This window comes from Hypanus sabinus, chromosome 6 (genome assembly GCF_030144855.1).
Source record: "Hypanus sabinus isolate sHypSab1 chromosome 6, sHypSab1.hap1, whole genome shotgun sequence".
Classification (NCBI taxonomy): Eukaryota; Metazoa; Chordata; class Chondrichthyes; order Myliobatiformes; family Dasyatidae; genus Hypanus; species Hypanus sabinus.
This window is the reverse complement of record NC_082711.1, coordinates 86,069,871-86,086,921: the sequence shown is the minus strand read 5'-3', so window position 1 is coordinate 86,086,921 and position 17,051 is coordinate 86,069,871. Positions and strand designations below refer to the sequence as shown.

The 17,051-nt window shown below is 37.6% G+C and overlaps 1 protein-coding gene across 2 annotated transcripts in view; it reads left to right on the top strand.

Annotated features, from left to right (window-relative positions):
- calcr (calcitonin receptor) overlaps positions 1 to 17,051 on the top strand; it is a 240,635-nt gene that overhangs the window by 117,695 nt on the left and 105,889 nt on the right. For both annotated transcript variants that reach the window (XM_059972550.1, XM_059972549.1), the window contains exons 4-7: positions 2,936 to 3,095; positions 3,187 to 3,297; positions 11,193 to 11,305; positions 13,430 to 13,521. In XM_059972550.1, the coding sequence (XP_059828533.1) occupies positions 2,936 to 3,095; positions 3,187 to 3,297; positions 11,193 to 11,305; positions 13,430 to 13,521 (476 nt within the window). The remainder of the gene's footprint in view (positions 1 to 2,935; positions 3,096 to 3,186; positions 3,298 to 11,192; positions 11,306 to 13,429; positions 13,522 to 17,051) is intronic.

Genomic DNA, 17,051 nt, shown 5'->3' with positions numbered 1-17,051 from the left:
GTGCCTGACCCCTGGCTTCACAGGAAAATAGCCCTTCAATGGTAAATCTCTGATTATGAATTTGCAATGAAAAAATAATGAACTAAAGGAGAAATATGCAAACAGAAGTGCATACTTGCTATAAGTTATGGACTTCCTAGAGAAGACAAGTGGAAACAGAGATCACAGCAGATTATTTGCTTTCTTTTCAAAATTAGAGGAATTTTAAATTCATTTTCATACCAGCTCTAATTGCCATTCACTATTCTGTCTATCAGATTGCAAATCTATGCAATGCATTTTAAAGGCAGTTTTATTATTAATCAAACAATTTAATTCATAAACAGGAAGATTAACAACTCCTCTGTGAAACAGAGGCTTTTTATAGCATTTTTTTTACTCTTTCCTTCACTTATAATAGCATATCCTCATTCCGCGTCAATTGTAAACTTTGCTCTATGATTACACATGCAAGGTGCTATTTTTAGGTTGAACAACCCAGATGTTTATTAGAAAAGACAGATAATTTAGCAACACACAGCTGGTGCACCCCTAATAGTTCTATAAAAGAGCAGGTAAGCTGGTAATTTCTATCAAATTTAGTGTCTTATTACTGAGAATATGAAATACTTAAAAAAATACCCTTCAAATTGTCATTAATAAAGATTTACATAAATATATCAAGAATGATTCATTCCAAATAGCATTCAGCAGGATGATTTATTACAGGAATTTAAGAAGCTATTTTATATTCACAGGGACTCTTAAAATATTAACTTTCTTCTAACTGAATGGTTCAGCTTCAGCAGTACAAATGAGAACATTCGCTAAGTTGAACTCACTTTGTCATTTAATAAGGTTACAGCTGATCTTCATCTCAATGCAAACCTGAACCTTTCCAGTACATCCAAAAATCTATCAAACCTAGTTTTTCATAAACTCAGCCACAGCTCTTTTATCATCCTCAGGAAAACCTAAACCATGCTCTTTCTTTCCACTCTGGAGGAAGTAGATCTTGTTAACTTGGTTTGTCCTCATCTCTGAAATGTCTGCTGAACCTTTGTTACAATTCCTCAGAGGACAGTGCAATATCCCTAATGTGAAGAGACCAGAATTATGCATTTTACTCCAAGTGTGATCTCGCCAAAGCGCTAATAACTTACAGTTAGTCTTTTTCATACTTTAGTACTTATTCTCCAGTTCCTTTGCAATTAACCGTAGCACACCATTTGCTTTCTAATTTAATATTAGATATGTACATTAATGTTGGCATTTCTATGATTTAATAACATACAATGTTTTCTGAGTGTTCAAATTTCACAATCCTCACTTTTATAGTGTATTATGCTTTGCTATTCTTATCTCTGTTCAATTTATTAGATTTTTCCTTATTTTTGACCTTTATTGCATTATAACTATTTTATTATCTTTATGACATGTGAGGTTGGCCAGGCTAGGTCTTTATTCCTTGAAATGCCAGAGAATGAGTGAGGCTTTATAGAAGTGTTTAAAATTATGAGAGGCATGGATAAGGTGGATGGTGGCAGACTTCCATTTTTTATTGAGTTTACATATTTATTTATTTATTGAGATACAGCATGGGATAGATCGTTCCAGCCCTTCGAGCCATGCTGCCCAGCAATTCCCCTAGTTAATCCATGGGTCAATTTACAATGACCAATTAACCTATCAACTAGTACGTCTTTGGACTGTGGGAGGAAACCAGAGCACCCGGAGGAAGCTCACATTGTCATGAGGAGAATGTACAAACTCCTTTCAGGCAGTGGTGGGAATTGAACCCAGGTCGCCGGGTAGGTAAAGCATTGTGCTAGCCACCATGGTACCATGCTGCCTCTCTGGTTCAAAAGCCTAATTATGGTTGATGGTAATAACTGTTCCTGAATGTGGTAGTGTGGGTTTTGAGGTTCCTATACCTCCTTTCTGGTGACAGTAGTGAGGAGAGAGTTTGTCCTGAATGGTGGGGTCCTTGATGATGGATGCTGTTTTCCTGCGACTGCACTCCTTGTAAATGTGCTTAATGGTGGGAGGGATTTACCTGTGACAGACTGGGCTGTATCCACTACTTTTAGTTTTGTTTCCACTCAAGCGCACTGGTATTCCCATACCAGGCTGTGATCAAATCATCTCTCACTTTCCTTATTTCTTCAGGAAATCTACAAAACTAAAGCCATTTATACTTCAGTAAATCTCTGCACCCTGGCTCTTGTTTTATATCCTTCCTAAAGCATGGTATCCAAGAGGTCACAATGCTCCAGATGAAATTGGAACAGTGGTTATAGATGTTCTTTCTCCTGCCTCATGCATCCAATTATGAAATCTCTTTATCTGCTGCCTTCAATCCAGAACCACAGTTGAGGGTGGTGATTATATGTACAATTGGGAATGCATTGCAGCGGATTGTTGCTTTAGTAACTTTGCTGACATTGGGAGATGTGACTGGGCAGCTTCAGACTGAACAAAAGTGCTGGTGTTAAATAGGGCTGTGATCAAGTCTGATCAACACAAGGCCATTTGAAAGTGAATAGTGACTCTGTGTGTGTGTGTGTGTGTGTGTGTGAGTGTGTGTGTGTGTGTGTGTGTGTGTGTGAGTGAGATTAATTTAAATAAACATCTTCATTAATCTTTGTCCTTATGTTGGACTTATTTAAGCTATTCATCTTTTTAAAGTTAAAGAAATATTTTACTTAAGTATTTCAAAGCATATGGACAAACATAGTGCAAAGTTATTAATGCATTCAATGTAAATTCCGAGGGTCAAAGGAATATTATTGCTGCAATGTTATCAGAGTAAATATAGTCAATGTTGAACAGTAAGCTCACTTCGACTAGTAGCTTGCTTAGTTTTAAATAAATTTGTGCAGTTTTAGGACTGCAGATGGAATGCAATTTAGGCAGATAATTTTTGAACATGAAGCATTTTCTCTTTATCTCACAGAGAATTATGCCTAGCCTTGCATCAACTGAGAATTATGATGAATTTATAACTGAGCCTCCAACTGTGGAAACTGCTCAAAATCTGATAAAGCAGAAGATAATGGATGCACAGTTTAAGTGTTATGAAAAAATGGCCAGGGATACTTCTTATAATAAACCAGGTAACTGATACCATGCTAAAATAACTGTACTTTTGTTAACATGGTTACTTAAATAATATTAAGTAATAAGCTACACTTTCTGACATCACAGGCCTATATTGCAATAGAACCTGGGATGGATGGTTATGTTGGGATGATACACCAGCGGGAACGTTAAGCATACAAAATTGTCCAAATCACTTCAATGATTTTGATGCAACTGGTAAGAGACTTATTTCTTCACAAAATTTCTGCACTACATAGGAATTCGACTTCTGTTCCTCTAGGCTAGTTTACAGAAATATTTAGTGTCTCAAACATAATCTTAAATCCCTCTCTCTCTGAAACTTTCAATAAGAACAAGACTCGAACCAGCAGATAGATATTACACCCATATTTCCACTTTAGACATGATTTTATGAAGTGAAGATTGAACTAATGTTTGTTTTCCATCAAGCAGACTGAAATTTTTCAATGGTTATTCTGGAAACATCAGTAAACTCTACACCAAATTCTCCTCTCTGCACTTCAGTTTCTTTGTTTAAATGTTTCATACAAGGAATAAGATTGATAACACAGGCACTGAGTCATAATCTAAGAGGAAATTTTTGACTGGCCTGATGAAGTAAGGTCTAGATTTAGCCATTAACACAAGGGTCAATGCAGAGTCCGTCAGTGGTAATTTTGACTGGTTATAAAGGATTCTAATTTCCATCTCCCTTCCCTGTTTCAGTGTGATTGTTATGGAAAGGTAGGTAAGTTTTTTCATTGGAATAAAAGAGGAGAATGTTTATATAAAGGGAATTAAATTGTTTGAAACAAAATTGTTTCACCGAATGAAGGGTGGGGCAAAAAGAAGCCATATCCCTGATATAAGAAGGGATAGCTAGAGAATTTCTCAGCACACAGATATAAGTTTGAAAATGCTCCTATAAACTGAGCAAAAAGGGATTGTGAAGCAATATGTTTCTTTGAATGGACAAGTAATACTTAACAGCTTAAACGTTTTTTGAGAAATTGATGGCTATGATGTATTTCATACAACTTGGAAGAGGAATTTAATAAAATAGTGTTCCTAACCAGTTTTGATCCAAATGCATCACAATTAATTACTACCAATAAATCAGTCTCTTGGATCCTCTAGTCACACTTGGTCAGTAGTCATGTATTCATTGCCTTGCCAAGTTATATTGTCTGATGCCACAGCCTGAAGAATCAATCTCTCATGACTCTTCTTTCCCTGTCTGAAAAATGTCTGGCCAACCTTACAACAGAAAGCAGTGTTGGAGCTCCCTGGTCCTTCAATATCAGGCTGATTTACAAACACGGACTGCTTGCCTCACTGCTATTCCTATTACCCTGCACTATCCAATTCCAATCAGCACCTGTGACCACAACTTTCAGTTTTGGATTTTCCTCCTAACCTTTCTTACCCCTCTGTGATCCTCTCCTTTGTTAGTCCAACCCTTTTATCAAGATCTTTACAGTTGCACTAGCTTTGGCTCATGATTGATTCTCGCATGAGTACGCTTCTGTGAGACAACTCACAGCTTCTACTCTGTTAATGGTGCATTATAAGTGAAAATGTTTGTAGAAGTTTTATTAATGCACACAGAAAAAGTCTTCCACTCTCTCTCTCTCTCAAGGAAATTTAAAATGCATTTACAGAAGTTGCTAAAGACAGCATGAAAGGTGAATAAGGTGGTTAAGATTACACACAAGGTATTTGTCTTTATTAACATAATGTAGAATGTAAGAGCAGGGTGATTTTGCTACAACTGTATAAAATCTCCACTGAACCATACCTAGAGTTAATGCAATATGGAAAAGTTGTGAGAATTTTCAAGGATGTTTCCAGAATTGAAAAAGTATAGCTGGAAGGAAAAAAATGACTTCATTTTTTGTTCTGAAAGAGAATGAGGTGAGATTTAATTCACCCCTAGACAGTATAAACAGAAATTACCTATCCATCATGGCAGAGAGGTTGCTAACTAGCTAATTGGTGGAAGTATGGAAGGGGAAATTAGAGAAAAAAAATTCAATGACTGGTACAGGATTGCAATTGAATGAGTGGTGGAAGGAGTTGAGATAAATACCCTCCCCCAATTAAGGGATACTTGGATTAAGTATTTGAAGGATAATAATCTGAAGAATTTTGGATTCGGGTCTGGAAAGTAATGTTACCCTAAAGTTCAGTTTCAGACAAATATGATCATGATGGACCAAAATTGCCTGCTTTTGCCTCATAACATTATATGATTCTATATTCCTCTCTTGTGCAAAATTCCCAGTCTGAACACACATCTGAGGGATGAGCTGGAACTGACCATGTGAATTTGCTGTATTTTTAAATGAATGAAGGGCTCAGTGACTATTAAAGTGTGATTCACCTATGATCTAAATTACAGTAAAAAGTTAGAATTGCATAATATTACAATTTAACTTTTCTGGGAGTTAAACATATCTGGGAACAGGAGCGTATGAATAATTCATACATAAATTTTATGTTTATGTTAATTAGGTCCATGATCTCCCTCTCCCAGAAACACCACATACACACATATGCTCTCCCTCTCCTCCCCACACAAAAACACACACACACACACACACACACACACACACACACACACACACTCTCTCTCCCTCAACCACACCCTCCCCCAAACACACTTTCTCACAATGCCTCTACTGCTAAAGTACTGATGACATTGTGCTTGTATCATGAGGCAGGGTGACACCTTGGCCCCCTGCTTCAGTTTGACTTGTCATTCTCATTCCAATGGCATGGTGGTGCATGGCCTCCTCTGCTGCATTTGTACCACCTCCAACCTGATGGCAAGAACATAACTTTTCTAACTTTTGATAAATTCCCCTCATTTCCCTTCTCTTTGTTTCCATTCCCCATTCTTGTCATGCTCTTGTTGTGTATTTAATATCTCAGTAATATTTGAGTAATACTGTAAAGTAAATAATTTATTAAATAATCATTTCAGTTATATGTAATAGTATGTGAATTGCATATGAAATGACACTACCAAGTCATATATGTGTGCCTCACTTAAAGTAAAATCAAAGTTAGACTTAAATTCTGGACTCTACATGTTTTCCTTTCAATTAGTTTTTATGTTTTGGAGATACACTGGCAATGAGTAAGTCTTAAACGAACCGGAGACAACTACCTTTCTGTTGAATTGCAACAAGATGTTCAAGCTAAGAAAAAAAGCAATGCAACATGTGTTTCTTCTGAAAAAGAGACAGGCGATCAAGATAAAAAAAGATGGCAGAAAATGGGCAGGTTCATGGGTTTTTCAATAGTGAGTCACAAAAGCAACTGGCTACTTCAGAAAAATTGATGAGTTTGATTACCTAATAGATAACTGAATTTTGTATATTGAGCAAACTGTGCAGTATTTTACAGTAAATGAAAAACATGAGAAACATGTGCCAGTTTTGCTGAGTACATTAGCTTTAAATCAGAATCAGAATCTGATTTATTATCACTGGCATGTGATGTGAAATTTGTTAACTTAGCAGCAGCAGTTCAATGCAATACATAATATAGAATAATAATAATAATAATAATAATAATAATAAATAAATATTATTCAGCATACTTTATACAGTGTATGTATATTGAATAAATTAAAAATTGTGCAAAAAGAACAGAAATACCATATATTAAAAAAAAGTGAGGTAGTGTCCAAAGGTTCAATATCCATTTAGGAATCGGATGACAGAGGGGAAGAAGCTGTTCCTGAATTGCTGAGTGTGTGCCTTCATGCTTCTGTATCTCCTACCTGATGGTAACAGTGAGAAAAGGGCATGCCCTGGGTGCTGGAAGTCTGTAATAATGGGCGCTGCCTTTCTGAGGCACCACTCCTTGAAGATGTCCTGGGTACTTTGTAGACTAGTACCCAAGATGGAACTGATTAAATTTACAACCCTCTGCAGCTTCTTTTGGTCCTGTACAGTAGCCCCCCCCCCATACCAGATAGTGATGCAGACTGTCAGAATGCTCTCCACGGTAGATCTATAGAAGTTTTTGAGTGTATTTGTTGACATGCCAAATCTCTTCAAACTCCTAAGTATACCTGCCTTCTTTATAATTACATCGATATATTGGAAACAGGTTAGCTCCTCAGAGATCTTGACACCCAGGAACTTGAAACTGCTCACTCTCTCCACTTCAGATCCCTCTATGAGGATTGGTATGTGTTTGTTTGTCTTACCACTTCTGAAGTCCACAACCAGCTCTTTCGTCTTACTGGCATTGAGTGCTGCGGCACCACTCCACTAGTTGGCATCTCTTACTCCTGTATGCCCTCTCGTCACTACCTGAGATTCTACCCACAATGGTTGTATCGCCAGCAAATTTATAGATGGTATTAGAGCTACGCCTAGCCACACAGTCATGTGTATATGAAGAGCAGAGCAGTGGCTGAGGAAGAGATATTATCACCAATCCACACAGATAGCGGTCTTCCGGTTTGAAAGTCAAGGATCCAATTGCAGAGGGAGGTACAGAGGCCCAGGTTCTGCAACTTGTCAATCAGGATTGTGGGAATGATGGTATTAAATGTTGCGCTGTAAGGCATACTGTTTACTTAGAAGTTTGTCTGCTCAACCAAACCAGCTGAAATTAGCTTTGCTGATATGAAAGTAACGTAGGAACATTTAGAACCAAAACTGTTGTTGATTGCAGAATGCTTTAAGTTTCATATGCAGAATCAAAAGGAAGGGGAGTCCACTTCAGCGTATGTGGTTGAATTGCAGAAGTTGTCTGTGCATTATCAGTTCGGTCATTGGCTTAACAATGTATTGAGAGACCGTTTCGTTTGTGGAATCTTTCAAGAAATCATTCAAAAGTGGCTCCTAACTGAAGCACAACTTACCTTTAAAAGAATAGTTGAAATTGCTGTATCATTGGAAACAGCAGACAGAGATGCCAATGAGTTGCTCTCAGGAATGAAATTGAGTATGAACAGAACTGCAATGTCTAAACTGAAGCTGGGCTGGCTGAACAAATTGTTGTGTTACAGTTGTGGCAGGAGTTCACATGCACCAGACTAACAAGGGTTTAAAGGCAATACTTGCAGAAAATGCAACAAACTAGGACACAAACAAAGGACATGTTGGGCAAACAAAAATAAATGAACTACACAGGGAAGAGAAAAAGCTAAAAAGTCAAGCTGCAGTTTCAGCATGAGCACTAATCTTCATGCTGTTGATGAAATATCTGATAATGATGAGAGTGATACAGGACTGAATAGCCTTTAGATTTAAATGTGAAAACTAACAATAGACAAGCAGAAAATAAACAAGACAAAATCTGCAAATGTTGGAAATCCAAGTGGCATTTTTTCTCCAGTCCTGACGAAAGAGTCTCAGCCCAAAACATCAACTATTTACTAATTTCCATAGATGCTGCCTGATCTGCTGAGTTCCTCCACCATTTTGTGTGTGTGGTTTGAATAGATAAGCAATATGGCTTACACCAGAAATTAATGGTAAATTAATTAATATGGAATTGGACACTGACAGCTGTTTTAGTCATTCCACAAAATGAGTTTAAATAGCATTTTAAAGATATTGAACTGAAGCCTGCAGCTGTCTAATTAGGAACTTATACTGGAGAAGAGGAACTCCTGTGGGAATGACATTTGTAGCAGTGAGATACAATAGCCAATAAACCATGTATGTGGTTAAAACAGGAGGACCAGCTTGTGGGGATGTGAGAACTACAACTTGATTGGAGATCCGTCCATCCGTTTCATGCCACATACCCTTCAAGAGAGTCAACTGAAAGCAAATTAAGGTATTGGATGCTGCCACTGAAGTGTTCAGGGATGGCATTCAAAAACACAAGCATATCAAGTCTAAAATAGTGCCAAGTGAAAATGGCACACTCAAGCTCGCCTAGTTCCTCATACCAACTGTAATAAAGCAGTCAGTAAGCTAGAGTGCATGGAGGCTGAAGGAATTAATTTTTTCCAACATTGAATGGAGCCCATGGGCATTGCCAGTGATCCCAGTAGCCAAGAAGAATGGGTCTGTCAGGATCCGTGGTGATTTTAAGGTCACCATCAACCCAGTACTGAAAGTAAATCAATATCCACTGCCCAGGAAAGCAGGTTCCTTTGCAAATCTTTATGGACGGAAACACTACCCAAAGTGGACTGAGCTGAGGTCTACATACAGATAGACACGGAAGAAGAATCTGAAGTATTCCTCACCATAAACTCTCACAAAGGGCTTTATCACTAAAACAGGCTTATTTTTGGAGTATCATGTACACCTGCTCTCTGGCAGAAAGCTACACAAGAGGCCTAGGCACGCTGTGTTACCTGGATGACATCATTGGTTACCGGTAAGAAACACGAGGAACTTTTCCAAAATCTCACGACAGTATGCTAAGAAAATTTCAGAAGTAGTGGATGTCCCAAGGCCAAAGGTCATTTCAAGGCTGTGTTTCTTTTCAGGATTTGTCAATTATTATAAAAGTTTCCTGCTAAACCTGCACTCTACTCCTTGAAATCATTACTGCAGATCAGGAAGAAATGGCAATGGACAAAGCAGAATGAGATGGCTTACCAAAAGGCGAAAAAGGTGGTGATGTCAGACAGTGTACTCACACATTACAATTCTTATCATCCAGTGAAACTTTCCTGTGACGCTTCACCATATGATACACAGAGTTCAACTGCTCTTTTAAATGTGATTTGTGCGTCCTTTAAGAGCTGTTTTTGAATGCGTTCTTGTAAGATTCCACAAACTAAACAATCTCTCAGGGCATCATTAACCCATCATTAAATGATGCTCAAAGCCGAAATGCATTCACTTTCCTTTTGATTCTATTTATGAAACCTAAAGTGTTCTGAAATCAACAACGGTTTCCATTCTGAATGTTACTGTATAACATTCACAATATCAGCAAAACTTATTTTGGCTGGTTTGGTTGGAGCAATTAAATTTCTAAGCAAACTGTATGCTTTTTAACCTATTGCACTCAGTAACACTTGCACTCGCTTTTCATTGGCTATTTCCGATAAAGCCTGCTATTTCAGCCTTTTCAAAATTTATTATTATTATCAGCCAGAATTCACTGTTTATGAACCCGTGGCCAGACTCATTACTTGCTAATTTTGTCTATATCTGACCTTTCTTTGACCTTGAATATCTCTCTGCCCTTTCAAACAAAAATGTGCTGCATATTTTTTAACTTTTCCGGCTGAATAAAATTTTACTGTGCTTCAACAGGTAGGTAGTTGTCTCAAGTTTGTTTTAAAACTTCCTCATCACCATTGTTATGTTTTTATAACTCCAGAAACTATCTGAAAGAAAAACACAGGAGTTGGGGCATGTTCCATCTACTTAGATTTTTTTAGTGAGATGCTGATGTATAACATGGTTATGTAGTGACGTATGCCATCCACATACTTCATACATGTAATGCATAATGAATTATGTAAACAAACTAAGAATGCTTAATCAAAAATATATGTACAATATTGCACAAATATTAATGGAAAATTGAATAAACTACAGAATCCATCTGAGAATATCAAAGTATGAAATTTTGCTGGCTCTTGCTACAATGTTCCAATCCTCCTTTGACAGTAGGGATTTGAGATGGGGCAGAGGATTAGAGGATTTCAAAAACTGTATCACAGTATGAAATAGAGGAATGAAAAAGTAATGAGAATACATCAGGCAGCGGGTTGGTTGATGCTGAAACTGAGATATTTATCTTTTGACTATCAGCACTAAACATGAACGCATTGCTCAGTAGCTGTCTCCGCTTGCACGCTTACATTCAGCTCTAATAACTTCAATAACTTAACAGTGGCCTGACAGAATAATAAATACCAGCCCTGTAGTATTAAATTAGCAAGACACTCCAGATGCAATCGACTCCATTTGATAAAAAATTCAGTTAACTATTCTGATTACTCCCAATCTGTTGTATATTTGAAGTGCTTAATTCAAATTATTGGTTAATTCTTTTTCTTTTACGCTAAACCAACCTCAACTCGTCAGATGTGGCTTGTGTAGTCTCGTTTGACTTAGCTGTTTGTAAAATTAAGCCATTACTGAAACAATTTTCTATCTTCCCACAAGAAAAAGTTACAAAGTACTGTGATGAAAATGGGAACTGGTTTATACATCCTGAAACCAATCGAACTTGGTCCAACTATACGTTTTGTAATAAATATACAGACTATAAACTGAAGGTCAGTATCACTTGTTCATCCTCCATGCTCCTGAAACGTTTGGTATATCATACTGCACTTCTGTTTTGGAAGGGAGCAGTGGGGCTCTGTGAGTGTGTAAGAGTTAAGAAGTCTGCAAGGATGTACATGATCTGCGTAGCAAAACAGAGAAACATAGATAAAAGGAGTAGGAAAAGGCTATTTATCCCTACAGGCTTGTTCTGTTGTGCAGTATAATCATGGCTGATCTTCTATCTCAATACCACATATTTGCACTACCGGCATGCCTTTTGCATCTAGAACCTTTAGCTGTCATCTTAAAAATTAAAGTTTAAAGTATAGGTGAAATTTATTACTCAAGAATGTATGTATATCTTGAGATTCATTTTTTTTCCAGGCATTTAAAGGAAAATAAATAAATACAATAGAATTTATGAAAAATTGTCTGTAAACAAAGACTAACAAACAACAAATGTGTAAAAGAAGAAACATTGTGCAAGTAAATTTCTCACTGCTGCCATTGGCAAGGAGGGACAAGAGCCATAAGTCCCACACCACCAGGTTCAGGAAACAGTTATCACCCTTCAACCATCAGTGCCTTGAACAAGAGTGGTAAATTTTGCTCACCTCAACTCTAAACTGATTCCACAACCTTTGGACTCACTTTCAAGTACTCCACAACTCAAGTTCCGAATATAATTAATAAATAAATTATTTATTTGTTTTTTATTATTATTTGTTTCTCCCCATTGATTCTATTGCTTTTCTTTGTATCTACTGTGAATGCAAGCAAGAAAATGAATCTCAGGATAGTATATGGTGACGCGTACGTCAGTGTGTACTTTAATAATAAGTTTACTTTGCACTTTTAACTTGCCTCCACTGCCTTCTATGGTAGCAAATTCTACAGGTTCACTATCCACTGAGTGAAGAAATTTTTCCTGCCAGAGTTTTGAAAATTCCAATTGGATCACCTTTCAGTCTTCTAACAATTTTAATTGATTTAATCTATCCTCATATGATTGTCCCTACATCCCAGAAATCAGACTGATGACCTTTCAGTACACTTTGTCCATGCCAGATGTGCACACAATACCCCAAGGATGATCTTACTAAAGCCAGTATGATTATTATAAGGCATCCTTGTTCCTGTACTCAAATCCTCTTGCTAGGGAGGCCAACATGCCATTTTCTCCTTGTTTCAGCAACGTATTTGTTGTCAGGGACTGGAACACAAGCACACCGACATCCCTTTATACCTCAAATCTTGAACATTCAAATAAAATGCCTCCAATCTGCTTTTCCTACTAAAATCAATAACTTCAGATTTACATAAGTGAATATGGCAATTCTTCATGCACACCTTAAGACATTTTCCATTTACAAGATTTTGTGTAATTTATCATGTCACCTGAAATTGCACTTCGTATTTTGTTTATTACGTTTATTGATGTTTCTCCTTGCAATTACATCAACAACAGAGAGGCTTCGGTAGGAAAGGTACAATTAAGAAGCTCTACACCATTCAAATACTTGGCTGAGGAGAGAGAAGAAAATAAAAATCCTCTCTGATACGCTATACTCTACATGTGGTCATTTATTTCTTGTAGAGGCTGAACTTAAAGAGCCTTTTTTGACATTTATCTTCTATTTCTTTACAATGATTTCTCCGATAACATGAGAGGCAATATTAATCAGCCCCTTTGTTATCTCAGCTCCTTACTTTTGTGATGATTTTACTTTGGCATTAACAACTTTGTTTATTTGATACATATACATAACATAAGTGTCCGCTTAACACATAGAGATATGCTATTTTTTAACAAAACAAAAGGCAATATCAGAAGAAAAGTTTAATCAAACAAAATGTTGTAAGTGGAAGATGGCTGAAAGGGTGCTCAAAGAACCTACCTGATCTCTTATGTAATGTTAAATGTCAGGAAATATTCCTGGCTGCCCTCAAGAATATTGAACATTTTATCAATCATACAATTAATAGTTTTATCTTTTCAGATGTATTTAGTCAGCCAGATTTTATTTATTCAAAATTTCTTTTAACAATTACAGAAATGTTTTAGAATTGACCTTGATTATGGATTACACTATTATTACCTTTGTAAGGAATGTATTCTTTGTCCTTACCAGATGGCAACAATCCTTTACTACATGGCAGTTGTGGGTCATATTCTGTCAATTATATCTTTACTGATTTCTCTGGCCATCTTCTTCTATTTCAAGTAAGTACAATTTGGTCCATTTTTATTCTCTGCTGGAAAGATTTTTTTAGCCAGATTCTGATGGTTATATTAAATAAATCATAAAAAGGTTATCAATTGATAATGATCTGCTTAAACTGTAAAGGTTTCTGGGCTCATTTGGCTACATGCCAGTCACCTACTGTAGGCATGATCAAAATGAAAGTGCTGCCTCAAAGTTTTGTCTGCTGGCCTGGGATAGGGCAGCAAGTCGAGCAGCTCCCCATGCACTGTTCGGGATGCCAACACATCCAGAAAATGCCAAGAGTGGAGAGAACAGCACCTTGCTGAAAGTAAAAATCAAACTAAGACTCTCATCCCTTGGCCCCTTTGTTTTTCTTTCGTTAGTTTTTTTTATGTTTTAGAGTTACAAAGCTTAAGACATTTTTTCTGGGTTAGTTACTGAACAACTTGGCTTTATCTCTAGCAGAGAAACCAAAACATGATCAAAGCTATGCGGACAGGGGAAAATCTGCAGAAGCTATCCTGGCTTCTGCTTACTGGGAACAGCCCAGTTTCTCACAGAAAACAGGCAGAGGGCTTTGTATTACTTTATCAAGTTCAATGAACTCTGAAATGGAAGGTTAGCATAAATATACAAATAATGAAATAATCCAGGAATAGAGCCTTTTATACAGATACATTTTCTAATACCTGTTGCCTAAAATGTATCATAGAAGGAGGACATTTGGTCCACTAGCCTGGGGCTAACTTCCTACACACATTCCCCAGTATACTCCCACATTTTTTGCATGAACTGCTCAATAATTCCTTCTCAAAAGAACAGATTGAAATGGATTCCATCACTTTTTGTGAATTCCAGACCATGACAATCCATGAAATATTTCCCTCAAGACATCACTTGTTCTTTTACAAGGGACTTAAAGTTCTTTGATTCTGGGCTCCATTCCTTTCCACAGCCCCACTGAATCTCTCTCACCAAATCCCAATCCCTCAAATTGATAATCCATTACCAATTCACCCCTTTTAATCAGCCCAATAATTTATGGGATCCCTGCACTCTTCCATTAACGGCTCCTAAAGCCTTGTCCCTCTTTCCGCTCATGTCCTAAACTCTTTTTGGAACAAAGTTCCAAAAACTCTCTGGCACTTCAGTTCCTTCTCATTCGGAGTTGGAATCAGAATCAGATCTATTGTCACTGACTTACAGCACATGATATGAAATTTGTTGTTTGTTACCGTAATAAACTTACTATAAATTACTAAGCAGTAATGAGGTACTGTTCATTCTTAAAACTCTGATCATTTGGTAATCAGCTCTAAAATTTCGGTGTAGCTCAGCTGCATAAATAAAAGATGCAAGATAACCTGGAAAGAGAGTCTGGTCAGGCGTGATGAACTGTGAGCACATTACATCAACTATGAGCCCCATTACAGCCTGTTGCAGGAAGTACAGCAATATTACCAATGTCCTTGGACCAAGTGTCAGACTGCACATCTGATGAGAAAGTGAGAAGAGGTGCGGCTTAGCATCAAGCACAAAATAAATATCCATCATCACTGCTTTAACTATATAATTAATTCAATGTGAATCATTAAAAAACTTCTCATTTCTCTGTGGGATGACAGAGACTTTAAACATCAACAAAGAAAAAATCAATGGAATCCTCTTGGATTTCATTTTGTCAATGCCACAAAGTTAACTGTTTTCTGTTTATTAATTGGCCAAAGACAACATAAAAATATGCCAAGATAATCCACCGGCCTCACAATACATGGGTGATGTACATTTAAATTTTATGTGACGTTTCCATTTGTAATTATCGAATAAACAGCCAACAAATGGAGAGAAACTTTGAAGTGAAATGTGAAACTTGTAGATTTGAGGAAAGACGCAAAATATAACAGCACATCTGAAAAAATATGTACCAGTTCCTGCTGGGATCTTTTGTTAAATAATCAATGTGCAAGTTACTGTTTGCTGGATGTTTAACGTCCCATGGCAGTCTTTAAACATTAAACATTGCATAGACTTTTCTTTATGCTTGGTTTATTTTATTGTTTCTGTATCCTTTGAGCAGAATTCTGAACAAAGATACTGACATAAACTTTGAATGCACAAGAACCTGACAGTATGGAATAACGATAGGCAGCATATCATCCAGATTCCTCTGGAGATATTTTCCTTCTCAAATAACATAATGTGTAGAATTTACCACTCTGAGGAATATTATCAGAATAAAAATGTAAATTTCAAAATAAATTTATTATCAAAGTACATATTGTATACTGTATGTCACCATGTACAACCCTGTAGTTGAGAAAGAGCATCCTGACGCATGCACCATTGCTGTAGAGCTGCCCCAGGGTTGAGTAAAAAGCCGATGAAATGGAATCTGCTGCAGGGCTAATGTGCCAATAGGCAAAGTGGAACTGATCCAATTTGCTTCTCAGGCAGGAGTTTATGTGTTTCATCATCAACCTCTCAAAGTGCTGGAGGAACTCAGCAGGCCAGGTAGTATCTATGGAAAAGAGTACAGTCGACGTTTTGGGCCAAAACCCTTTGGCAGGACTGGCGAGAAAAAGATAAGGAGTAGATTTAAAAGGTGGGGGGAGGGGAGGCAGGAGGTGAAACCAGGAAGGGGAGGAGTGAAGTAAAGAGCTGGGAAGTTGATTGGTGAAAGGATTAAGGGCTGGAGAAGGGGGAAACTATTAGGAGAGGACAGAAGGCCATGGAAGAAAGAAAAGGGGAAGGAGCACCAGAGGGAAGTGATGGGCAGGCAAAGGGATAAGGTGAAAGATGGAAAAGGGGATGGGGATTGGTGAAGGGGAGTGGGGGGGGGCGTCACCAGAAGTTCAAGAAATTAAAATGCTTCTTCACTGTGGGTGTAAATGCTACTGGATGGTAGTCATTGAGGCAAGTTACCATGTTCATCATAGGCACCATATGACTAAGACCAGTTTGAAGCAGGTGGATACCTCAGACTGCTGCAATGAGTGATTAAACAGCTCAGTGAACATCCCCAAAAAGCTGGAGGAATTCATCAGGCCAGGTTGCTCCTATGGAAAAGAGTCAACGTTTTGGACCAAGACCCTTCATCAGGGCTGAAGTCGACTGTTTACTCTTTTCTATAGATGCTGCCTGGCCTGTTGAGTTCCTCCTGCATTTTGTGTGTGTTGCTTGGATTTCAAGCATCTGCAGATTATCTCATCTCAGTGAACACTCCAGACAATTGATCAGCACGGGTCTTTAGTACTAGGCCAGGTCCCCTGTCTGGACTGGATACTTCTTTCCATGGATTCACCCTCCTAAAGGACAGTCTCATGTTGACCTCAGAGACTGAAATCACAGGGTCATTGAGGGCTGTTAGAGTTTGTGATGGTTCTTCCATGTTTCAATGGTCAAAGTGAGCATAGAAGGCATTGAGCTCATCTGGGAGTGAGGCCCTGTGGTCACCTGTGTCATTTGATTTCACTTTGTAAGGAGTAATGGTATAAAATAGCGAAAAGTACAAAAAAGACTTCATCTGTTAATTTTGCATCTGTTACTT